This window comes from Mytilus edulis, chromosome 6 (assembly GCF_963676685.1).
Source record: "Mytilus edulis chromosome 6, xbMytEdul2.2, whole genome shotgun sequence".
Classification (NCBI taxonomy): domain Eukaryota; kingdom Metazoa; phylum Mollusca; class Bivalvia; order Mytilida; family Mytilidae; genus Mytilus; species Mytilus edulis.
The window spans coordinates 36,943,091-36,971,010 of record NC_092349.1 but is presented as its reverse complement, the minus strand read 5'-3'; the positions used below and the strand labels follow the sequence as shown (position 1 = coordinate 36,971,010).

Below are 27,920 nucleotides of genomic sequence, written 5' to 3'. Positions count from 1 at the left end.
CAAAATGCAATGGTTTAAGAAGGGGGAGAAGATTGAAATGAGACCATCAAATCAGGTCACGAAATCATACAAAGTTTTCTATTTGGATAAAAGGGTTAAATGGTTTAATCTGTACAATACTTGTTTAGAGGGTGCTTGCTATTCCAGTGTACGCTTGGTGGGCATTGTGTGACGATCTCTTATCATTTCATTTAATGATCTGAAATCGATGCAGAAACTTTAATTATTATTTTTTTTATATTGCTTTTTCATCTTACCAAAGTCAGCATGATAAACAAAAGTGAAGATCTAATGGCCAGTAATCATGAAATTGTTTCTTGTTTAAATAAGTTTATGACAAACATTTTGATGATTTCTTAGTTGGAAAAAAACCCACAAAAAACAAATCATTGGGATTTAGCTTACATAGCACATATTTCTGTAATAAACCTCATTAAATATACTCCAGACCATAACTTTGGACAGCCAATTATCCTGCAGGGGTTGTAGCAATAGTTTTAAACAATATTGCATAGTTACAGGCGCGGATCCAGAGGGGGGGTTCCGGGGGTTGGATACCCCCCTTTTCTTGGACGATCAATGCATTTGAATGGGGACATGTAATTGGAACCCCCCCTTTGTCCTGGGTTAGGAACCCCCCCTTTTTAAAATGGCTGGATCCGCCCCTGTAGTTATATGAACTAGAAATAGAGTTCTTTAGTCTTGATGTTGTCAAACAGTTAAACATTTTATAATCACCCATAGACATTGAATCCTGAAAGCATTCATAGCTCCCCCTCCTCCCTGAACGTTTCTTTTATAATCACCCATAGACATTGAATCCTGAAAGTATTCATAGCCCCCATACCCCCCCCCCCCCCCCCCCCCCCCCCACTTTCCTCCCAGAACATTTTATAGGTCATATCTCTATGGTGTTGACCTAATTTATAAGTTAGTAAAAACAATTTTAGCCCATGGAACACCCCTTTCATAAAGGCTACATATTCTTTATAGTACAGTTTCTTTGCCTTTAATGCTTCAAGAGAAAGATGATTAACAATTTTATAAAGCAAGCAGTTGGCTGAACAAATTTACCCATTAAATATTCGTCAATTTCTTTGGTTTAGTGACTCTTTTGTCTGAAAATTTAATTAAATTTTAAATTGCAAGAGAAAGTGAAAAACATTTCCATTATTTTCATTTCACATGATGATGAAAAAGTGGATCTTTTTAATACAGTTGCGTTCATGTATTTACAAAGTTTTTTTTCTTCCTTTTAATTGTTAGTTGCTAATATAAGGTGTTTTAAATGTTTATTCGATTTCATATGAAAGAAATTATAGAAACTATGTTTTATGACGTAAATATAAAGACATTACGGAAATTGATAGCAATTAATATAAAAAATTACAAACTTGTACATGCGTTACGAAACAAGATCTAAAAGGGTAACACATGATTATATAAATAGGAAAATACATGTTTTTTGAGTAATTTATACTGTCAGATAAAAATTTAAAGTTTCACTACAAAGGTTATGAATTTTGGAATTCAGGACTAAAGTTTATTGTCTTTTGATCGAAAAGCAATCTTTAATTTGAAGTAGAATTTCAGTATACTTGTAAACATGATTTAATAAGTTTTTTGTTAAGCTTGAAACTTATAAGTGAACAAAACCTACAAAGATGGTTAAATACCGAAAAAGATGAGATTGAAGTTTAAGTTTGCAGTTATTTCACATATTACAAAATAATATTCAGAATACCAGGATAGGAAACTAGAGGATAAATGGAAGATTTCAATAATAATAGATAATGGGAATTGTAATCACCAAAAATTAAACACGGTAAATAAACAACACCAGCATTTACATCCAACTCTTGAAAAAAACACAAACAAACATGAGGCTTTTAAACAAGAACAACAGATAGCCCTGCACTAGTAGTTATTTAATGACTGCAGTGCTGCCTTTTGCACCGACATGGTCCTCTATGATATGTGTCTCATCTGTCTCTGTTCAAAGGGCACATAACTATTCTGAATCCTTTATACTGTTCTTTAATTTCCAGCACTTTAATATACTATATGGAAGGAAACCTCCCACTTCTTGTCAAAATTCAATAAACGAAAAGTATCGCCACATTAAGACAAGATAAATTTAGAATAATGTCATTTTGTGTTTTTCTGAGCCATAAATAGTTCGGCTGATCATTTGTAAGGATGTAATTCGTAAATAATTAATTTGTGTACAAGGAGAATTTATTCTTCATGCAATTAAAGCAAAATCTCTTCCTGGATAATTTTACTTCTGCTTTACTTTGTTCTTTTAATCAAAGAGTGGGTTAAAAACCTTCATGAATTGAAATTTTTTAGATTTTTGTCTTTGGTTTATATGGTCCATTAAGGTTCTAATGTTTTAGCCACCAGGTATTAGTTTTCTTACAGCAATGTATTCGATCTTTTCTGCTTGCATCATGACTTCTTTAGATTACTCTTTCTATTTTCACAAAACTGTCAACTTCTATATTACAGCATATTACAAATATGAAGCAAGTATTAGGCCTAAACTATTATTAGGTGTAATGAAAAATGGAATTCCCAAATGACTTTCTACTAGAATTGAAATGAAATATACTTAAACAGAGAAAAGTATTGTTCAAATGTATTCTTTAAACTTTTTCGCTGTAGCAGTCATGATTTATCATTTAAAAAAACCTACTTTTATTATTTACAATTTTGGATCCGCAACTAGTGGTGAAATTAAACGTGTAGTCTCTTGTTTAATTTTTGTAGGTAGACTTGTGCAAAATTAACTTCAGCTTAAGAAGTAAAGTAAAGAAACGTCTATACAAATTGTGCAATAGGGTGTGTTCCTTACACTTGCTACTAAAAAGTTCAATTGATGTGAAACTAATTTCGCTTTCAAATGGTATATAATATTGCTTCTAGAACGGAGATTAAAATGCAGGACAGGGGGTGATTGTATTTGGATCAGCGCTTGTATTAACAAGAAAAATAGTCAAATGATGGCATATTATAATATCTTGAAAGGATACGATATGTAACCATGTCATTAAATGTAAATTTGAGGTTGTTTTGGTAGATATATTTCATGAAGGTATTGTCGAAAAATGAAAATTCTCACCAAAATAAAGATAAATGAATTCAGGATCACTGTTTGATGGTACACAAGTACATGATGTAAATTTCTGAAAACTTTAATTTAAAAGCCATTTTTTCCTACTTTTAATGTATTTTCTTTCAAATGTCTTAAATTAAAGATTCCTAGGTCTGTAATCAAAAATAGGTTTGCATTGTGTATAAATGTCTTAAAATAGAAATTTGGTGGATATTTCTTTTGTAATATTACATTTCTCACATGTCACAAACCCTCTGAATGAGATGATGAGAATAACAACTATACTTACATGCAATATACTTATCTTTTATTCATTATATCTAGAGAAATTTATATAATATCATATCTCTTTAAAAAGTTCTTGGATCAAAGGGAAAGCTATCAAGAAATTAATGATTATTTAATTAGTGTTATAAACCCTTTCAAAAGATCAAAAGCAAACAATTAGGAACAAATTTGGCATTCTTAACATGTTCTATCCAGAAACACATTTAGATCTTCTAAATGTAGTTATTTTTTTTCCCTCCTACATTTTGATACATGTAGTAGTAATGTAACTTAACTACCTTTCAATTGCTGTCAAAAAAGGTTTCAAGACTTTAAGTGTTTCAGGCTTTGTGTTTAATGAGGTGCAAACGTAGGTGTTTGGTTTTCGTGTTGGTGGGTTGATCTCTCTTTGATATATACTGCAGATATTCTTGCATAGATTTAATCCAACAGAAATCAAAAACAAAATTTGAAATTTTTCGCTAAATTTTTGTAGTCTTGACCTACCATGCAAGACACTTATGGGTTGTCAAAATCGTTAAACATTCCCTAAGTAATAGTTGTTAAAAAAGGAATTGTCCTCTTCTTTACAATTTTGAAGGTCAACTATTGCAATATTTTTTTTCACAGATAATTAACACTTGAGGAGATTTGTTAGTGTACCCTCTGCAATTTATGTGCCGTTTTTTCTCCCTCTTCACAATTATTCAATTGCCATAAAAAGATGATTTCTGTCAAAAATACACTGTCGTTTATTGAAAAAAATAACTATTATCAAGGGAGCTTATTGGCTAATTAATTGATATTGATTGATCACTGATAGGTTTTTAAATTAAAAAGTGATACCTATTACCCAGCTTTGACATTTGCAATATGACAAGAAGAAACCATAAGCATGACAAATAATCGGGAGCATTAATTATTAGTAAATACATCATAATAAAGAATCGGCTTGTTAAACATGATGCATGAACGAATATATCAAAATGGGTTTAGATAGGCAAACTTGTGAAAATTTAATTTCTCATTTCACACCAGAATGGATCCCTTTACATCGAAATTTGTTTTGGATATTTGTAATTGTTTTTTGGTGGCTCGGCTTTCTAATGATTGATAGTCCAGCAGGACTCTAGCTGTATTATGGAAAAAGTCGATTTTTCAAGTTGCCTGTAGTATTCTGTACATAAAAAGACAAACTTGGCAAGCAGAGGTTAATAAATCATATTTGTTAATTGATTTCTTTAAAATTTGCTGTATTTTGAATTGTTTGTTGAAATATAACTGGAAAACCTGACTCTATAAATAGATTTTCTCATTCATAGATCTGGTCATGTCAAATATGCAAATTTCGAGTTATATTTTTTTTTCTTAGTATTTATTCTGTTAAAAAGTGATGTGGCATTTAAAATACAATATTTTTTCTTTCATTTACAAATTTCATGTTTTTTTGCTGACTGAGGTGGTTAGAGGGTGAATATGTAGTCAAATGAAACTGACAAATGTAAAGTGGGCCGAAATTCGTAACATTTTATTATGGTTCTGCATGCAGGGTGTCACATCTTACCAGAGAGCCTTTAATTCATATGTATATTAAAAAAATAAGTTTCTGTTGAATTTGATTATGCGAGATCACCTTAAAGGTATAAACTATGACATCTGAAAGCTTTTCTTTAAAAAAAATATATTCATTTCAAACTGTGATACATACATCCCTTCAAGACATACATGCAAGGAACCATGTCGATTTTTTCAACGCCATAAGTATAAAATGTCATATTTTTATGTATGTATTAATTTTTAATTTTAATCTTCACTGAATATTAATGACTTTAAAATGTGATAACAAGCAATATGTTTTTTCCCCAACTTTGATGAATTTTTAAATTTAAATTGTATTAATTATGTGAAGTTTACATCCTGACTTTGATATAAAAAGGTATTTAAGCTGAATTTAAAAGTTCATACACAATAAGTGGTTTATCCTTTTAACTTTTTAATATTTGTTATGTTAAGGGATAAAGTGCTTTGCCCTGCTTGACCACTCATGTGGCAAGATATAACAGAAATATCAAAATGATCCAAAATAAAGTTGGTTGGTACAATCAAGTGTTTTTTTAATAGGTTTTGCATTATAGTTCAATACTTTTATTATAAAATCTTTTTTTGCTAGTTTCAGTCCCCTTTTCCTGTAGTTCCCGAAATTGATCTTAGTATGAAAATTGTAGTCCAGGGGCCAGTTCACTAATGACTATGAATTAGGTTTTTACTCCATTCCATCAGTAATACAATGTTTTCTTTGTACTAAATGACCCGTTTTTTATTTTTTTTTAAAAGAACATTTATTTTTGAACAAGTTCATTTGCCTCAAGGGCAAAAGTGTCAATTTTTTTTCCATCATTGGTAATAAAACATGATCAGTATTAACAAATTAATTGATAAGTCTTTTTTATTTGACAAAAAAATTGTGAAGCGTTATGTCTTGTTACAAAAATTAATGAAATTTATAATTTGTTTTTGACTTAATTTTTAAAGTCGATGATAAAAGTGAAAAGTGACTTAGGGAGCTACCATTTGATTTTTATGGGGGTGGCTAGGATGAAAAATTTTGAACTGCATTTTTTTTAGCTGTAATCTCTGTCCTGCCTTTTTATTTTTCACTCTGTTCGGTCCTGCCTTTTTTTTTTTAGTTTATCCTGACTTTTTTTTACCTAAATTGTTGTCCTGACTTTTTTTTTTTGCAAGTGTCTCATCCTGCCTTTTTTTTTACTCAAAACTCCTGTCCTGCCTATTTTTTTCAAATTTCATCCTAGCCCCCCCCATAAAAATCAAATGGTAGCTCCCTTAATATGATATTAAGTTAAATCAGAAACATAGTAATTAGAAATATGTATTGAAATATATAATATTTTTACACTTGCCATAAAAAAGACTATGTACTTTTGTTTTGAACCAGGGGATAGTATAAAAGAAATATTTTAGAAGATTTTAATCTAAGAGCCCCTGAGACAGACACGTCTCTGATAAAGTTTATGATGTTCATGCTTTAGGACAAATATTTGATAAGTGCTTGGGAATTTCAACATACAAAATGACTTATATTTATTGATTTTTTTTAAACATTAAATAAAAAGAAACTTAAAAACGAAGAAAAAGTCCTGGTTTTCAAGCTATGTTCGAGGTATTAAACAGAAAGAAAAAGTGTAGTAATTCAGAATTTCAATTTTCTATTTTATAAAATTGTTTTACAGGTGAAAAGACAATTTAGTCATACTGAACTTCAGACAATAAAAAAAAGTCATTTCCTGCATGTATTACACATGTGCTTGTAACTTCTGAAGAAACATGAAAAGGGTCATGTCATCTGTGTTCTAAATTATACCAAACATTCTTTAAAGATACGGAAACGAGTGTAGGTCAAAGGGGAAACAACGAAAGTCAAAGTATGGTTGTCTTGGGAAATATTTACATGCTATCGTCCTCTTGTTAATGTATGTTAAAAGGAAGACAGGATTCTATATTTTGTCTGAATGACTTGTAAAAAGTTGTCAGTTCAGAAAATAGCCTGAGAGAACAATTTTGTTTTGTCAAAATGGTTTTTAGATAGATTGTGTCACTTTCTGTTAGGCATTCAGGTCCTGTTGTATAACCTACTTTAAAGTTAAAAATAGAACAGTAGTTTGCTGTGGTCACATGTCTTACTACATGTTGTACTATTTACTGTGCAGAAGCCCATAGCCAGGATGTCTCAAAGGGAGGTAACTAAGGATCAGAACTTGGATAGTGTTTCTTCAATTATCTTAACCTTGCACTATACACACACAATCTTTAATAGTAGTTTTGAGGTTCTTGGGATCATACCTTTAACATTCAAACCTCAATTATCTGAATATGAATTAAGTCTTTAATTATAGCACTTTTGTTCTTGTGTTTGAAAACCATCTTAGCTGGGCAAATGATCTTGTCACTGCTCAAAACTTTTTTGCTGTATTTTCTTGTTTAAAATTCTTTACTGTGCTCACTTATTGAAATTCTCTAGGTTGCTCACTTGTCAACATTTTAAACTATGATCCCTCACAGACCTAAATAAGTAGTAAAAACATGCCATTAAATAGATATAATCAATAAAGATTAGCCTCACTACTGTCCCTGATCTGATCAAATCATCTTCCTGCAAAAACAAGTCTTTGACACTCACCGCTGGACTACACACATAGCAAATAGGATTAAAAAAGTCCTTGATAGATTACAGCCCATTTCTAAAGCATGTAAGACGTAAGATCTTTAATCTGCTTAAAGTGTCGCACGGCATTCTTACAGCCTCACTTGGAAACCTCTGGGGAAACTGATGACAGATCGGCATCAATATTCGACAGAATTATAAGATTACAACGATCAAGAAGATAATAGACAATGAATTTAGATGCCGGTGGTTTGTAAATAGGGTTGCGGCGCTGTTGCATGAATACTGACAACCTCGGAAAAACGTTAATTGAATTTCTCCAATTTGGTTAGCACAGTATGGAAATAGTATGATAATAGTATATATGATGTATTGTTTTGTGTCGTCTGTTAAGGAAAGATAATCAAGGTTGTTTACTAACGATAAAAAAAACAAGAACAGAGTATTTCCTGAAAGAAGATTTATTTAGAATTTCTTAAGATTCCAACCACACAATATTGATGAATGGAGGATTATTTACTAATGATAAAATGATATTTTGAAATAATGAAATACAAAAATCTGCTAAATGGTAAACTTTTCAGTCAAAGTACATTTGCAATTCATTTTGTGGGGGTATACTTGTTTATTCTGGGGATACAATTTAGAAAAATGCAAATAAAATGGATGTGAACTATCATTTTGATAGTTTTATAAAAAAAATGTATTTCTCTACACTCAAATTTAAATTAATCGCCTTTTTAGACCATTATAAAATATGAAAACTATGAATGCTTTATTTTAGACTAAATTATAGATGATTTGCACTTATTCATTAAAAGCACTGTTCTGCTTTAGGACATGATAGAGACAACCTCCATCTGGGAATTCCACATGACTTTTTTTTCTCGCTTACATTACAAGATAATATTGATTAAGTGATTTTACCAATACCCAGTCTAACATTAAATATATGATTAATGAGAGATCGTCCCAGGTACATAATGTCATAATCAATTACAATTGTCGCACACCTTGCAGGTGCTTAATAGACTGTAGGTATATGGACAGGAATTATAGGTCGAAATAAGTCATTGGTCATTCTTCATGTAATATGATGGCCCAAACTTGATTGGTGGTCGTAAGTGGAGGGTAATGAAGTGTAATATGTGGTCGGCAACTTCATGTGAAGCTCCCTGAGATGATGGGGTTACGATTATTGCAGTGGTCTGGATCACGCCTCACCATAATAATGTCATTGGTCACATGATAAACACTGTCTATGGGAGTCAGACCTGAAAGAGTTTTAATTAAGTGCTGGGATGTCAATGGAGTCATTCAATCTAATCCTGTAATTGTCTGAAATAAATTTGCAGTCAGATATTGTATCACACAGCTATATATTCTTCACTGTCTGTGGCCTAAGTTAAGTTATAAGGGGAGGGTACTGGTTTAATCAAAAGGTCCAGTTTTGCCATCAGTGTTTCCTTTATTTGTATCATTATTTTGTCTGAGATTTACAGTGTGGTAACCCCGTGTTGTCCAACTGCAGTTACATCTAACTTATGTTTTGTTGCTTGTCCTAGCATATTGCATAGAAAGTGCATATATATATTTTATGTTTGGTTCAAAATTAATTTAAGTATTTGATACATTTTAATTATTGCATAAACATTTTATGTGTTTGAATCTATAAATTATTTCAAATTTAAGTCTAAAAATCATTTATCGAAAAAAAGAAGAGCTAGAAAAGCTGAAAATTTTAACTTTTTAACAACTGTTGTACCCAAAATTAACCAGTGTGTTGATGAAGCAGCAGGTTCCCAAAATTAACCTGTGGTTAGAAAAGGCCCAGTGTCTGATGGCCGAAAACATCTGTAAGACAAAGATTATGAAATCAGTAAATTGTCTAGGTGTTTTAATGGAGCTTAATGCATTTGTCAGGTTAAGGAATGATAAATTGAGTACATGTAGTGGTTATCTTCACATGGCATTAAGTATCTACCTTATCAATCGTTTTACCTGTAATACTCCACACCTGAACTGTTGGGAGTCTTTGATCAGGTACTAATGTAATTAGTGTGGCTTGTTAAGTGGATTGTTGTTGATTGGTAAGTGGATACAGGTGGATAACTGGAAGAGTATAAGCCAGTTGTAATTATTGGGACTTATTATCACATTTAATATCTCTATAAAAGGATAAAAGTATAATACTGGACACTAAGATGGCTGTTTTTTCTTCTTCAAAATTTGGATCGGGAAAAAAAGGAAATAAAATTGTTAGCTGAATCTGATGTTCTATAAAAAGAAGTTTGCTGTCTAAAAAAAAATAAAAATTAGATCAAAATAAATCGTTTTACAGTAAAGTTAGATGCAAATAATTTAATAAAAGGGTTTAAGTACTCACCCTTTAATTTTGATGCTTTCAGTATTATAGGCTTTAAATAGAAGTGACACAAGTCCACAGCTATTTTTTTGGTTTAAATAAATATTTAAACCAATTTGGACAATTATGAAATAGGTCAAGAGGTTAAATTAGTTGCATGGTATCATGAGTATTGTACTGAATAAGCATTCTTTACATTAATCTTGAACTTCAGAACATGTTGAGAAAAAGTTAATTAACGTACTTGATAACAATTAGACCCACAATATGCATTCTTAAATCTCTCAATGAGTTTGGAATTGAGACCCATTCTTCGACCTATTTGTTAATACGCTTATAAAGAATTCTTTTAATTGAGTTTTAGTGCAGTGAAAAAGACTTAATTTTAAGGTTGGGAATCACATTAACGATTAATTCAACTTCACAACTAGATAATTTCATCGCAATATTATGTCATTGTTAAATTTTTTTCACAAAACTATCTGTCCCTCAAATTAAATATTTATAGTTTGTTCAAATTTATTGTGTTTGAAAGTGTGTGAAAATTAGGATTCAAGTCATAAATGTTAATGTCTTCATTAAAGGAGAAAGCAGAACTGTATCCATTGCATTGCATTCCCTATGGAAACTCCAGAGATGTTCCTAAATCTGTCTTAAAACAGTTTTGGTTGTGGCTCTGAGTTCAATTACCAGGGTGAAATATTCAATTTTCGAAGAATCCTATGATAGTGTTATTTAATATCTTGCAGGAAATTGTAATCTTTTAAAAAAGTTCCAATTATTATTCATTTACAATTGCCAATCATTAATGGTAACCCAACTACATTTCATTGTAAATAGAAACTTTTTTGTGATTTTTAAAAGTTATTAAAAACTGTCAGATCTTTATAATAGTTTGAAAAAATGTTATGGCGTATAATGAGAAGATTTGGCTTAGATTGATTGAGACTTAAATATATCAATTGTTACTTTTTATGCATTTTTTTCTTCTCAAACTGATGAAAGAAGCGATTTGTTCATGTTCGTTTGAGGTTAGGGTGACATACAATTAAAGATTTTTTAATGACAACTCTATCAGATTGAAACGTTAAATATAGTCTGCACTTGAAGTTTTTGTTTGATCTTGAGAACTTCCCAAGTAGTAATTGATTCTTGGACATTGTAAAATTTGAATAAGATTTAAAGAAAATTTCAGATTACGTAATACAGTTCACTGCAATTTACATACCAATTTTTTTTGGAAATGATTGAGACTTGTACCTTTAATTTATGGCTATTGGGCCTGTCTTGTACTTAGCCATTTTAGGCACGTTTGATTTAAATGTACATGTACTTTCAACAGCTTTATTTCAGTGTCAATTTCATTTTGATCAATATGTTAAAAAGATGCAAAATCATTGTTTGAAGAAATGAAAACGCTACTTGATAAGTTTATTTAACATTTTTTATCGGACTTATAATGTCAAGACCATTTGCAATGGGATCAAATTTAAAATCTCTTTTCCTGGGGTGAGATTAACAGGATTTTCCCACCATGGTTTATCCGTTTTTTGTGTGACATGTCTATTTTAAGCCGTAATGGCAGTCGATTATCTCTTGAAGACATACCAAATTTTGTATTAATCCTGCTGCACCATAATGTGTCTTGTGGGTGCAAATGATTGCATGACTTTGCACATCAAAGGAAATATTGTTTAAGACATTTCAAGATATTTACTGGGTACATGGGCAAAACTGTCAATTTGTTTATAATCTAAGCCTGAGAATACAAAATGGAGATAAATTCTAATTCTTTTTGACAACCCTTGTCGTTTCTGATATCAGTGGTCAAGAACTTTATCTTTAACAGGGCATAACCTATCACCTGTATGAAGTATTATAACTTGTATGGGATTAAAAAAACAAAATAATGTATAAATGAATGTTCAATGATCAAGTGCACACACCAGAAATTTAGAAAAAATCAGATTCTCCTCTGGCATATATGTATTTGTAATGTTTGACACTGGAAGTTAAAACAACTAAAACAGTTTCTCATTTCCATTCAGTCATATAGTTGATTTACTTGCACTTTCATTGGATCAGTTAAATTTGCATTTAAATAAAAGGAAATATCCTGTTGTTGTAGTACAAGTTTTTACCGAATTTGAATATTTAAAAGTGTTTACAAATTTGATTTTAACGATGTAATTCAAATCTAATATCATTAGACTGCTGTGATGTGTTCATCCAAGCCTATAATTGTGTTTTTCTGTATTTTCAACAAATTAAAAGTCAGCTGAGGTTCCATGGGGGAAATTTTGAAGGTTTAAGGATGCAAATTTTGTCTGGAGATTTGAAAACATGATTATTTTAATTTTACTTCTCTTATAATTAGCGTTCAAGACAGAAGGAAACCATTAAATTTTAAGAATTCTCCAAAAGTACTTCCCAGCAAAATGAGAGAAGGTTCCATTTGAAAAAAAAAATGCTGAATTAACAAAAATTGCAGCCAGAAACAGAGAAAATTAACATCTAAATTCAGAGTACAAGCTGTCTCCCAAATGGGTGATTGTCTGCCAGTGACACAATATTGTTTGATTTTAGCTTGATATGACAGAAATCAGTAGTGGTATTGCTGTATGACAATCATGATTTGTGAAAGTTTTTCACGACAAGCGTGCCTTAATCCTACGTAAAGTGTAGCTACAGAATCGCTACAATCGTTCTTCGGTATGCTGTAATTGTAATCCCCAGAGACAAAATCTTTAATCATAGAATCCATCAATTATGAATCAGTGATAATCGGTAGAATTTTGTGAGGTTAATTATCCTATACAGGTAAAAAAACAAAAAACTAACAAGAATAACTACAGTGTGATTGTGATGATGATATCTGGGCCAAAAATCTATCAAATGCATCGCAAATTAATAAGAAAAAGCATTGGTCGTTAGTTTATTAATTATAAATTACATCAGGGATACAATTACACAGACTTAAGGACAATTACTTGTTACTTTGCTTGCATGATCAATAATTAATATATGCAGTCAGTGCACGGAAGTATTACTAGATCAGGATGTTATGTTTCCGAAGGAATGGACATCCATCCATGTATCTTTAACAAGTTCCTGCAATTGTTTAGACATCATGGTCAAACAGTTAGAATTGATATGGAAATGTAACAAGGCATTGGGTAATTTGGGGTCAAAGAAGGCCCAGTCTAGACCATGAGTTCTCAGAAAAGAATAATTAACTCTTTTCCTTCGTTAGTAATTTCTTGGATGAGAGTCCATTATTCAAGTTTCCAAACTGTTTTGAAACTCAGAATCTGACAAATGATGTCATTTTCAGAAATATAAACTGTAAAGTTGGCAGTTTCCAGTGAATAAGATGACTGGTACTCCTTAAAGATTGCAATCACATGATGTCCAAAAATTTAACCATAGTAAACAAAAAGTTTCAACAGCTTGGCTTTAATACATTTTTCAGTGTTTAATTTTATCATTTTGGTCATCAGATACAAAAATCTGTTTCACTGGTGATTTACAGTATTGTTTCGTGTAATTGCAGTGACATTAATTGGGGTGTCATCTGTTTCTGAATTGATTATCATTACCCTAAGTAAATTTACTATAATAATCTTCAATGGCAAAAATCTTAAATTTCAATTGAAATAGATAACAGTCTTGACAAAAATACCCTTCAATGCACATCAGACGTCATAATTTTCTTCAGAAAAAATCTGCAAACAACAGCTTGGGATAGTATTATGTACTACCAAGTCTCAAGTTCATCAAAATGATTTATTTATTATCAATATTGTTTGAACAGTAATTTTATAATATGATTGGACAGAATGAGATTGTTTTGGCGATATGTGTTTGTGTATTGATGTGGACTAAACCCATGTAAGCATATGTTCTGCGACATGTTGTGTATTGTTGTAAAGTATCAAAGATGAACGTGATGGAAAATTGACAAGTCACAAGGATTTCTGTAGGTCACAGATTTGTTCATATAATAAAGCTTAAGTTTAACTGATAGTTATCTTTTTTAGATCCAGTGAATCTAAAATCTAAATGTTTGGTTTTTTTTTCGATTGGAAAGAGCTGTAATGAAATTAAATTGTTTGATATATGGAATTTGAATGTTTTAATAGTCTTTAAAGGTTCACAGAAGAGAATTAAAAAGAACATTTTTTATTTTCTGAATCATATTTTGCATAATTCTGCTTTCTTCTTTTATTTTAAGACTTAAATGCCACATTTGAAACTAATAACAACAGACAATACCATTAGATTTGAAAATGTCTAAATCCATATAGAGAATTCTCTTTGATTCCCACAAGAGGCCATTTACAGAAAATGCACAGCTATAAATTGCCATATAAAAATTAGAACAGACTTGTACGGTTACCATAAATGTCAAGTCAACAGACCTGTAACATTGTCCAGAGTGGGTGATAGTCACCACATCGTTCTCTCAGGGGACTCACCAATTAGTTTTTATGACCCCACCAGAACATGTAGAATCACTATAACAAAAGTCAACTGATCATTCTTGTTTAAGTGTAACATGTCATGCCATTTGCTGAAATGCATGTTGTGATTATAGCTAATTATCTGGTAACAGGGGCATTTTATTCAAAGATTTCCTATTAAAAGGTCAAAAGGTGAAAGATTACAAAAGATTTTTATCTTAATTTGATTTAAAGATGGTTTGGTAATAATTAGTATGTCACTTCATCAGAAAGTGTTTGAAAATTCAAACTTAATTAAATTGTCGTCTGCTTAAAGTGTTTTTCAATATTCACCAAGGTTGGATATTTGATCTCAGGCAAAACAGAAGAAATCCGACAATATCATAGTGCTATTAAATCTTAAAAATTTCCATATTTGTTGTTTGCAATAAGCTTCTCTCCATGTTTTTATTCCGACCTAATTGTTATTGAACTTTCTTTCTAGCCATTGGTATTCTTGATTTTTATGCTTTTGATTTTGGCGTATATTGGCTTTTACCATCGTCTATTATCTATGATGGCCACTCAAGCAGACGTTACAGCTATTTCCGTATTGATTTTGGGTTTTGTTTAGATTGGTATTTTTCGGCTGTAGAGATAAGCATGTAATGAAAATCTTTATTTGACACGTTGAAAAATTGCTTGGTGTTTCTCCCGCTGTCTGTACATATGTATAGCCCTATATCTTCTCTCTTATTGATCCGGAATGCTTGTGCCGAGATTCACCATGTCTAAATGTATCCCAATCAATGGCCACTTCATTTATCGTAACAATCCTGTATACTTGTGGTAGGACTGTCAAGGGAAAGGAAATCATTAATACGTTTATGATAAACTAGGAGAAATCAGTATCAACGTTAATGGCGAGAAAAAATAAATGAGACGGCTGATGTTAGGAAAGGTTGAGGTTGTAACTTTTGAAGGATTTTGATTAATTGATTTAATTTGTGATATAATTAAATGCATACAAATTCTGAATTTTTATCATGTACGGTTGATTAGAATTTATATTGAGAACCAAGAAAAAGAGGGCAAGATAAAATAATGCATTGGAATCTGCGTTCTAGAAATAAAACACTATTTTTTTGATAGATGTGCTTCAAGAAAAATAGTTTTTGACTTGGGACAGCACCCATCTTAATTGCTGTAATGAATTACTGTAAATACTAGTTGTATTAAGTAGACAGGGGTAATATTTTTAGGGTTTACATTTTGTTGAAATTTCAACCTGTGATCAATATATCATTTATAATACTTATGTCATCAAATTTTAAATATTCTGAAGTGACATTTAAGATCGTTTTAAGATATATGATAAATTTTTTCTACCTTTAGATTGAATATAGACATTATTATTTTGATTAAAAATTTTGAATGTAAATTTAAAAAAACATCAATGCTGAGCTTTATAAATGACCCATAATTAATCTTTGTTAATGATACAAGCCGTTTTCTTTAACAATATATAGAAGGTCAAAGTATATAGAAATCCATTTTGAGAAATAAATAAGTATATTAAGTCTGATTTTAGATTAGAATTCGTATAAATGGAATCCTTGATATTACCTCCTGAATTGATCATAATCAGATCCGTGTAGAAGAAAATAAAATTGAATGATATGACGCTATAAAGGACATATTAGTTTGAAGAGCATATATTAGTATGCATGTACTGATTGTTTTGCATCACTACTATTTTGCTTTTGCTTTTGTGATTGAAGAAAAAAACCCGTCTCAATACTCATGAACTTTGGTGATTCTGCTTTTGTGATAAAAAAAAAACCACTTCTGAATACTGAACTTGGTGATGAGTATTTTTTAAAAGTTGCTCTTTCCAAAAAAGCGTGAAATGTTGTACTAAAAGGATATTCAAACTCACAAGTTGAAAATAAACTGACAACACCATGGCTAGAAAAAATTTCCAACTTAGAAACAACAATATACAATACCACTACACAACATAAAAAAATAACTTCCTTATAGTACTTGAAGAAATAGAAAAACTACAAATTTGCAAATAATTCTCAATATTATGAACATATGATCTTGTTTAAGTTACAGAAGACATACAAATTGCCACGAAAACCACTCTTCACATAATGCTTTCAAATGAAATTTCCTTTAACAAAACGACTTTCAAAAATTAGATTTTTTCCTTGTCTATCTGTCTTGTTTATTGCCGCAAAAAGTCCATTACAAAAAACAACTTTTAAATTAAACCTTTTTCATCATCGTCTTTCGGAACTTTCATTTCTATAAGTGGTACCATTTGTGCCAAATTGACAGTTATATGAACGTTGACTTGAAAAGGCTGGCGGGAGAAAACACTTTTGTTGGCTTGAAGCTACAATTAGATTGTCTTAAACGTGATATTATATGTGGCGAAAATTACACCAATTTGAAGACGAGTTGTCATGGAGAGAATTAATAAAATATTGTATAACAAAAACAAATTTGGTGACCTTTCTCAGTGTCTGCCGAGTTTATGTAAGTTCAGTTGGTAATACTTTAGAAGAAATTTTAGAAACGCTTTCACGTTGAAGATTTAAAGTAAAATGGCTCAGACGCTAGCTAATATTTCGAAAGTAATCGTCAAACAAACAAATTAACATCAGATAAAAAAGACAATATGCATTTAATTCTTTATGATTTTTTGGGGGTAGCTGTCCAATTAATGTTTTTCCTACATGTTATTCATGTATTTTACATTTACATATATACAGTTGTTGTATAAAGGATATAAACCAATAATTTTCTCCCTTAATGAATATCATGAATGTTAATTTACAATTGTTTTGATACAGAATCGCTTTGATATATACAACAAGATATTCACATGTAGATTTGACAAGGTTTTGACACGTTAAGATTAAAACTACGATTGAAGAATGCGATGAAATTCATAAAAACATATCTGATAAATTATGATATAATAAAAGACTTCCGTGGTTGTCTAGCTTCAACACTCGTATTATATTAACCGTCCATCAAGTTTGTTTGACAGTATATGGTTATTATCAGGTATTGTTCGTAATTACGTTATGATATTTATATGCATATTGGCGTTGAAAGGCGGGAAGAATCAGTATTTGACTTCAGTTTGATGGGGCATGCCTTTGTTAGTCGGCAATTTATACAGTCAGGTATAATCGGATTTAAACTTTGATTCTATTGTGGGTGGTAGAACCTGACGCTATTGTTGCGTTCCTTGTGTTGGGAGATTTTAACGATAGTTACAGTTTAACAGTTGTCTATTCTTAGCGGCTGACAAGTCTATTGAGGGACCTATTGTTAGTTCACTGATTGACAGCGGAGTGACTAAATCCCTGTTTTGTATAGTGTAAGGACGCAACCTTGAAGGATCAAGAAATCAGATGGTATTTTGTTTTGGTCTGGGGTTAATTTACCATCTAAAGTCTGTTTCAAAAAATGGACATATCTTCAAGTATTTCACCGATATTGCACGAGAAAACATGATATTTGATTCTAAATAAAAAAATATGACCTTTTCTTGTTAAAAGATTTTCCGCCTGTTTTAATAAGACAATGAACGAAAACCACCTCAGTACTTAGTGTATGCATGAACAAAACAAAAAAAACTTTTGTTTTATGTAAAAGATTTGATTTGTTAACTGATAAAAAGTAATTATAGGCATTTCATTAGACCTAGGGCATAAAATAACTTGTCAACAAATCATATGATATTTATATTCAAATTGAATACACTTGTACTTCTTTGACAATTAGTACAAGGGAAAATTATGTACCTATTTTACATATGTCTGTTGTCAATTTCTGGTCAGAATAAAACTTATTGTTGTTATCTTATATTCAGGTCTTTGTCAATTAAATTAAAAAAGATGAAAGGGAATTGGAATAAATTTAATTAAAGGGTTAAATTTAACCTTTCAGTATTATTTATAGATGCCTTCTTATAGATTTTATGACATCCATTTAAGAATTCCCAGTAAGGTGTTGCAGATTTATCGGGATGTTGCCGCATTTACATAAGAAAAATGTGGGGTTTCTGTTTCATCTCCAAAGGTGTAGTTTAGTATGCCAGAAAACTTTTTGGTCTACAGACAATTCTCAAGAGGTGCTAGCATCAAATAGGTTTAAAAAAAGGCCAAAATCAATTACGAAGTTGAAAAGCACAAAATGCCAAAGTTATGCCAAATCTAGAATCCACAGTTAGCAATGATTCGGTTACAAGATCATCTGATTTGCCTTTAATACGAAGTGATGATTGCCAGGGAGAAGGAATTCTGTTTCGCCAAATCTTTTAATTTAACAGATGGGTTCACCTAATAGTGATTTTAATCAAATATGCTGGGGTGTCTGGCGAATAATGAAAGCAAGTTTTTGCTTTTTCTCTCTCAAGTTTTTCTTGATGCAATTAAGCTTGATGGGTTTTGGTTCAAATACAAACGTACAGTGCATGATATAATGACGCTATATAATCATTATTTATAATTGAGAAATTAATCGGTTTTCTAAATGTTGATGGAATTTCTGTGTATAGTGTATAAATAGCTGCCATATTGTTCTGTTTTAATGTTGTGTGGTTGATTGTTTGAAGAATTGGATTTGGAAAATCCAGATTGGACAATTGTAATACTCAAATTGAGTTTGGCATTTATGTGAAATTGATTACAAAATATGATAAATTTGAAAGATTTGAAGAATCGGAGTAATATGTATACCTATGAATAAAAAGATAGTTGGGTTTCCAATGGTATATCATTGACAAACAACCCTAAGCTTTTTAAAGCCAAAAAGACCCTTAGAGGGTGTAGTACCCATACTCAATATTTTTAAAACACCGAAGTTGTATAGGAAAAGACATACTAAATCCTTAACCGATATTAAATGACTGAAATCGCTTTCAGACAAATAAGGATGCATAAATATTGAAGTCTGTCTTATAATATTATAGCTTCTTGAGTTTGATTATTTTTTAACATTGAACAAGTTTCATCATTATTAAGACAGAATACATTTAAGTACCTCAGGATTTCATGTATTAACTAAGATATGATTACAACCTCTTTTCTCTACTTTAGTTCAGCAGACGTCATTTTAAGAATCAGAAACAAAAAGCATTGGAACATCACATGTTGCCTGATTAGACCTGTTTGCATGCAATGAACAAATCAGAAACAATTAATCATCTATAAACTCTCTTTTGTAAAGGCTGCTGATGTCGTGATCAGAGTTACAATGGGGTATTAGGACAGAGGGCCTTCAGTGAATGCTTGGGTTCAATCACCTATTACACATATTCTTAAGGGTTCCTATTATTCTTTAAACTAATAAGAGGGAATTGTAGTCAGACTTTTCTCTTGATCAATATCAATAGTGATCGACTGAAAGATTCTTTTTTTTCTAATAGACTTTTTTTGCTTTGATAATTTATCATTCAGAAGTGATGGTAACATATAGAATTGATTGTGTTTTGAATGCCTCTCTGGACTTGAGTGATATTTAAAGTACTAAGAATGTATTTTGGTGGGAATGGTTTTCACTTTTTGGCGGCTCCAATTTCCCCTTTGTATGGTGGCATCTCTTGGCCTTTTTAGCTTGCTGAAAGGGGTTTGTTTGGGATTTGCTTACTGTTGGAGCCATAGAGTGACCAGTGGTTGTTTACTTCTTATGATATGGTTTTTACGGATATTGGTCTTATTGGCAATCTTACCACATCTCCGTTTTATATATATCAATAGCAGAAAGCAAACATTATCTACAGGGATCTTTGAAAGCAACAAATTGAATGAAAACTGATGGACCTGTTTCTTTGATATTTCGTTTCAACTTCCTTATTTTGCAATCCTCTTTCAAGATGAGGCTATTTTTTGCCCGTATAAACTTTCCAATAAGTCCTTTGTTAGATATTGGCTAATAGGCATAACTAAATTAGAAGTTTGTTTGATGTTGTACGATTTTCCGCAGTGAGGACTGAGATCAGATCAATCAGCTAGGACTCTAAATAAATTCTCATTGATTGCTACCACATCACATAAAATTTCTAAAGATCGGAGATCTAATGAATCTGTCATTAAATAAAGTTCATCGGTTTTTCCTCTAGAGGAAAAAAATATATTCAAATTGACTTCATGTTTATAGCTAGCATAATGTAATTAATAGGAAATCATGATATCGATCGAATTGTCACAACTAGTTACATTTGAAATCTTTCCAGTAAAGGGGAAGGATAAAGATCTGGTTTAAAAAATGTGGCTTCTTTTTCGGGAATCACTTATGGTCCTCTAATTATAATCAGATTTAGTAGCCTCTTTTGATGTTTCTATTAGGGGATGGGGATGATAAATGAATAAGTTGATCAAAAGGTACAGTATTTCTTCCAAAACGAAAGAAAATGCTTTGTTTCTTGTGATTCATGCAAGTTCTCCTTTAGGGAGCTACCATTTGATTTTTATGGGGGGGGCTAGGATGAAATTTGAAAAAAATAGGCAGGACAGGAGTTTTGAGTAAAAAAAAGGGCAGGATGAGCAACTTGGTAAAAAAAAAGGCAGAATGACAATTTGTGTAAAAAAAGTCAGGATAAACTAGTAAATAAAAAGGCAGGACCGAATAGAGTAAAAATTAAAAAGGCAGGACAGCTAGAGATTACAACTAAAAAAAAAGCAGGACAACATTTTTCATCCTAGCCCCCCCATAAAAATCAAATGGTAGCTCCCTTAGAAAATAGCATAACCAGTTCTGCTGATGACCAAGATATATTTTTAGCGACTATCTTCATTTTGATACTTTTAAAGTTGGCAATATTTGCGAGTGTTTTATTTTTGCCAATTTTATCTCATTATATTTTTTTCTACATTTGATATTTAAGAAAGAAAGAAAAACAAAGCCAAGAAAAATGCAACAGGAATCTTTGCCAAAAGCTTTGGCCTAAGAAATCATGATATTTAAACTCTGCAAAAATAATTCACTTTACAGTTACATATATATTTCCTATGCTTGAAGAGGGAACTCTTTCAAATAATATTTCATAAAAAAATCATTAAAACTAATGGTTTGCAGAGCATGCAATGTTAATTGAAATTAGAGTTTGTTTAAATAACAAAAAGTACTTTTATAAACACATGACTTTTTAATAAAGGGTCCTAAAATATAATACAGTGTTTAAACAGCCTACTTTGTCAAAACTTTAATTATATAACATTGTATAATTCAATTAATATTTACAAAACATTGAAAGCAAAGTGGAAAGAAGGTGCCAAAAATATGTATTTGACCCACTTGAAATCAATTATAATGATATCGGGTCATCATGTTCATTTAAAAAATGATTTGCAATATTTGCAGAAGTTCAGGTGAAATTGATGCATATTTACTTTGCGTGCAAAATGTGATTCTCAATTTAATAATTTTTTTGTACTTTTTGAAAAGCTACAAGTACAGAATGTACCTTGAATATATTTTTGAAAAGTCAATTTGAATTTGATGTCAGTAAGAAATGCAATTTGTAAAAGAATTATTTGAAGAGAAAGTACTTAATTTTGATAAAGCATTTTCAAATGTCAAATGAAAAAAAAGTTATTGTAGGAAGAGATTGGATAGTATAAGGCTAATAAAATCATAGACTGCAATGTTTAAATCGTGAAAATTCAGATTGCATATACAAATCAATTTAAAACAACTAATGGATTCATATGAACTCTAAAAGGAGTGAGACGGTAGTGCTTCTTATACACAGTAAACAGCATCTTTGCTAAATTGAAAATTCAAGCCTCTTGAAAATGTAAGATTTGGAACAGATTACTAAGGACCACTAAGTTCTTTGACCTCTAAAACATTCTCACTCTCTCAAAACTATACACATTAAATTTATGTTCTTCTACCAATCTTAAAACTCCTACCTAGGAGCAGGAAAAGTTTAAGGCGGTGTTGTTCCTTGTTATGGATTATCCAGGACCTACATAGATGCCTCAAATAACATATATTTGGTTCTCATTAATCTATTACAACAACAGGGACGTATAATGAAACAAGAAATGAGATTTTTCTAACTAATCTGTTTAAACCAATAGGTCTAAAATTTTCTCTTTTTTATCTTTGCAGATTGAAGATGCAATGCTTATGTTTGACAAACAGACTATGAGACATCGAGGTAAGATGGCTGTAAAGGAAACACAAAAGGGAATTGTGGGAAAATAAAAAGATCCCAGAATTCCCTGACATATAGAACCAAATTAGCTCAGTTGCATCACACTGAAATTACCAGATACTAAAATTGTTTCAAAATTTGGGAACTATTGTATGAGAGTACTTTTCTTTAAGTATAAATTTTGCAGTTTTGTGAAAATGCTATTAGTTTTGGGCTTTTCACAATTTGCATTTTTTGGAAGCAATGAATATGATATATTTCATTCTTGGAGGGAATAAAAAAATCTACAAAAAAATGTTATTCCATGAGCAAATTAATTAACGAAGAAAATTGTGGCCCAGTTAATTAAATCAAGATATGAAGATATTTTGATTCAGTTGTTTTCTTTGAGCTAATTTGGACCAGAATCAAAATGTAATTTTGAATTGACATTTAGTTGAAAGGTCTGCTGTTTTAGAAAGCTAATAAAATTTGGATTGATTCAAGATTATTGTTTTGTATTAAAAAAAAAAGTACAACATGCGTACAACCTTGATTACATAATTTTAATTTCTTTTTAATTTGGACTAGATTAGAGTAAAAACTTTAATTTTGAAAACAATTGACGTGATTTTCAGAGAGTTTGATAAAAATCTTATAACTTTCTGACATTTAAAAAGCCTCAGTAAACAGTGAAAACTTTGAAATAATCTTGATTTTTGGTTGAATGTTCTTTTGTTGTGAAAACATGGGTGTTTTTAGATCAATGATTCGATAATGATTTAGATATTATATCAAAATAAGCTGATAAAAATTGGCATGTTAAAAATTAATTTATATTTTGTTTACGAAGTTTGGTCAAATTTCACCAAATTTAAACACTAGAAATCATTATAAAATGATTCTACCTTCTCTTTGACTAGAGAAGCAAAGTTATCAGAAGGGAGATGAAAAAAATCTGTTAAAATCATTAAGAAAAGCGAAAAGAGGCGGGGGGATTAAGATCGGAGCCAACATTTCATAACATTCAGCACGATAATCACTTGATTTTGATAAAAGTAACAGTAATTACGAAAAAATTGCAAAGAAAACAAATGAAAAAGAGAGTATCAAATGTTTTCTATTTTCATCAGTTTGATTTGATGCATCGATTGCTTGGCAGATCCCCAAATACTTGACTGATGTCTGTTTTTTTACATATGGACGTAGATAAGTTGAGTTTTTTGTTGAACACACGGTTTGAAAACAGCTGTCATCTGCGGTGCCTTTTGGAAAGCAAACTTTTTGCCTTCTGTTCCCCACTCTGATAATCTTTTAAACACTCCATCTCATTATCGCTACCGTAAAGAAAACGAAATTGCTATTAGTTTTGCTAGAACGCAAATAAACATTGGGGTTTATCCTTCGCGACCTTCAGGCAGAGAACCATGCTGCTGTAGCTGTGTATTCTTGCACTTGCCGATTTTGATGTGTACTCGATAATTACTTGGTTGAATGTTTTTGAATATCTGATTGGCAAACAACATCAATATAGTTTTGAAAACATCTGCCTTGGCAGTAATTGCTGGCTCAGTTTAATTACAAAGAAAGCGGAATGCAAGCTTTGATTTTTAGTAATGAAATATAGACAGCAATGAAGGCAATTGAAGATTTTGCTATGTTTTAAACATAAGTCTGTTCATTTATGGAATGTCGGAGATGTTACTGCTCATGTGAAGAAAGTATTGTGGCATGAAATAGTATCTGTAAATACTGTAATAGTCCTAGTTTACTTAATAGTCAGGGTAGTTAGTACTTCTATATGTATATTTTAGTATAGTCTTTTCTTGTAGTTTTCTAACTGGTGAATGGCTTCTTGTAATGTTAAGTTGTAGGTTTTCTGTCTGTTATAGTGCTTGAGTACAGGTCTTGTAGTAGTTTATTTTAGGCTTTTTAGATAGAAGTAGGCTTTAGATGTTGTTTTCTGTTCAAGAAAATTTAGGTTCTTATGGCAGATGGGAAAAAAAAGAAGGCTCAAGAACTAATGAATGATGTGGACGGTGATTCTGTATATATGGATTAAAACGGAATTGTATGTGTTCCTTTGTTTACTATGTCGATTGCGAATGTTTAATGTTTTCATCATCTCGTACTTACTGAAAAGATAATGGATTTAAGTGCTCATGTAGAGAAGAAATGTCTCTTTCATAAATGATGCTTTAAAGTGTTAATTGCTTGCACTTTCCACCAGTTATTGACAAATGTTTCAGAAATGTGTTTTGATGGAATGTGACGTGCGCTGTTATTGTTGTTGGTGGATTTATTTGTTCATCTTTAAACAATCATATCTATTGTGTTTTACAAGCATTATTTCAAGACGAAATGGAAAAGCACTTAATATTTCATATCGATTATCCAATAGAGGTGTCACATTTATCCATCTTCTTTGGAAATGGATTGATCTCAAACCGAACATCATTTTTGAATAGTGATTTGGATGAAAGAAATAGGTCGGGGAAAAGATTTTTGAGCAACATGACAGAATTTATGAATAAGACATGCTAACAAAGATGAAGCAAGTGTTCAAGTGTTCAAGAGATCTTGATTGCTTTGATCTGAAATCTGAATCACTGAAATGTTTTGCAACAACTATATATTATATGAAATTTCGATCTGAAGTTTTTTTGTTGCATAGAAGTAAAAACATTTGTGATAAGAAAAAAATAAAATGTCACTTAATCAGGATTGAAAGGTTGGTAATTAGGTAGATTTTGTGTAAATAAAATATATAGTCTCTAGCGTAGTCTTATTTCTCATAGAATAGGTGCCAAATATGGTTCTGTAATGTTTTCCCAGCTTTGTCTTTGCATATATCCATGTCTCTTTGTGAAACCTTCATTCATATTTTAAAGCAAAGCCTCTGTGTTTCATTTTTCTGTACTTTCTCAAAGTTCATTTATGGGAATGCCGCAAACAAGTCATGGAATTGCAAATAATAAAATGATTTTTCAATTTGGCACTCACTCACCGTCTGAAAATTTCACAAATTCTTGAAAACTTTTAAGAACCTAGGGCAATAAGATAGAATAAATTTAAATGAATATATTATCTTGTAAATTTGACATGAACTATGCCCTCTTTGTTATGATACATGCTGCTTATGATACTTTATATGTCAAAATTTTATTGGCATTTTTCAAATGAAGCAGTGGAGCACCTGCTGAGAGCTGTTTCTTATCTCTAAGACAGAAGAGTTCCATTCACACCTCACCTGTCGAACCAATTAATACCCTATCTATAACATGCTGAGACAGGAGTTTATGAGGCCAAGAATAGTCAACCATAGTGTACAACTGATGAAAACATTCAAAACTAATATACTTAATCTCGTTACTATTTTTTGTGGCATAGAAAATCTTTGATTGAAGTTTTATAGAAAGTGATGCGAAACTTTATTTGATCACCCTGCATATAGGAATAGATTTAACAGACGTTGTAAGAAGAAAATTACAGAAAAAAAATCCTAATAGTTTTTGATGCCCTTCCTGCAAAGTGTTCAGTTAGGCAGAAACAAATTTATGATAAAACAGTTTATGCTGTCAGAATTTGATCTACAATGGTAATTTCAGATATTTTTGTGAGGTTCAAAAAGTTTGTTTTATTTAAACTTTTCATCTGGTTTCGTTGTTCATATCTTTTTGTCTGTTAGCAAATTGATTCAAGATTTTATTTTTTAGTATGATTAAAATTCCTAGATGTTCCACTCTTAAGTCTGTCATGCAGTGCAAGAATTTCTTCAATGATAAAATTTATACTACATACTGAAAATCTCTAAAATGGGTAAACAGAATTATTGTTTTATTGCCCACATACATTGTTTTCGGCTTAATTTTATGCATCCTTAACAATATCTTTGAGAAAAGTTGTACTTATTTTATATTTTGATTATTTCTATATCTGAAAGGGGGAAACAAATTAATTGAAATTGACTGGGAGTTAATTATTTGGTCACTACGTATCCATGATATTAGGGCCACAAAACAGACAGATTAGCACAAATCTCTCTCCTGCCATTAACTATGACTTTGATAAACTCTTGATCCTGCAAGGCAACCTGCTTAACATTTACAAGCAAAACAATGAATAAATCTTGATAAATTTGATAAGATTTCTGTGGCATGGATTTATTGTAAACTTGGTATGCTGATAATGTTTTATCTAGAGGTCACTCTAATTCAATTAGAATTAATAGGAAACTGGTTACTGGGTAGATATGTAAGAATATGAAGTCCAGAAAGTGGAGAGTAGATATGTTTATCTCTGATATCAAAGGGTTGTAAATAAATTGTTCAAGGTAGAATGTAAAAATGGACCTTTTATTAGTTTTATATAGTTGTTTGTTTGTTTGTTTGTTTGTTGGGTCATATATCAGATATGGAAAAATGTCACCATTGTTTAATCTATGGAGAATTTGAAATAAGAGTAAACTTATTTTAAAAAAAAATATTTTAGAAAAGGTTGGCCATACGCGAAGCTTGGATTTGTAACATTTTTGTTTTTGTAATTATCTAAAAAAAAAAAAAATGCTTTTTGTTAATTAAGGGTGTTTTTTGTATTGCATTTAATTTCACACTCCTTCTTTCATAGACTTTGTAATTTCCTCTTCATCCATTATTTGTAGAAATCATCAGCAAAGCATGCTGATCATAGTATGGCTTTAATTTAGTATATTTATATGAATATAAAGTAAAATAGTGCGCCAGACAGATGAGTTTGCTTTAAGTGATTTAAAGACACATTGAAATAGATGAATCAGTTTTATAATAAATAAACTTTGTCTTAGTGTAAATTACTCATATTTTTGATGAACAAAGAAGAAAATTTTGGATGCCATCTTGGATGCCATGTTTGATTTTTGGTTGCTATTAGCTGATATGTTTATAAATATTCTGATATGGCAATCATGTGTGTATGTGCACTGACAATTAACTTTGGATTCATTTTTGCACACTTCATAGATTACTTAATTTAAATGGGTTTTTTCCCCACACAAATAACTGCTGAGTTTAATAAAGCTATGCAATTTGCAATGCATATCCTATTAATTTGAACATAAATGTTTTAAAAGGGTGAAGATAATACAGGCAGACTGGCACATTTTGCAGACTTATTATTTGTTAATGGTTCTGAATGTGTAAGAGTGAATACCTGAAATGCTTACAAAATTAGCTCTTCTCTGATGAGCTATTAAAGAATCTTTCTTTTAGTCATAGCCATCCATCTTCATGCATGAGAAACGTCTGCTAACCAAAGTCAAGGTCTTTCTTGTGTTTTATCAATATACAATTTAATTTTACAAGTAAATGCATTGATTTAACATTGATGGAAGAGTTAATTTGTTT

General features: G+C 30.9%; 1 protein-coding gene across 5 annotated transcripts in view; it reads left to right on the top strand.

Moving 5' to 3' along the window:
* The window catches only part of LOC139529053 (RNA-binding protein Musashi homolog 2-like), a 105,539-nt gene that overhangs the window by 33,168 nt on the left and 44,451 nt on the right, over nucleotides 1-27,920 (top strand). For all 5 annotated transcript variants that reach the window (XM_071325298.1, XM_071325299.1, XM_071325297.1 and 2 more), the window contains one exon: nucleotides 22,515-22,563. In XM_071325298.1, the coding sequence (XP_071181399.1) occupies nucleotides 22,515-22,563 (49 nt within the window). The remainder of the gene's footprint in view (nucleotides 1-22,514; nucleotides 22,564-27,920) is intronic.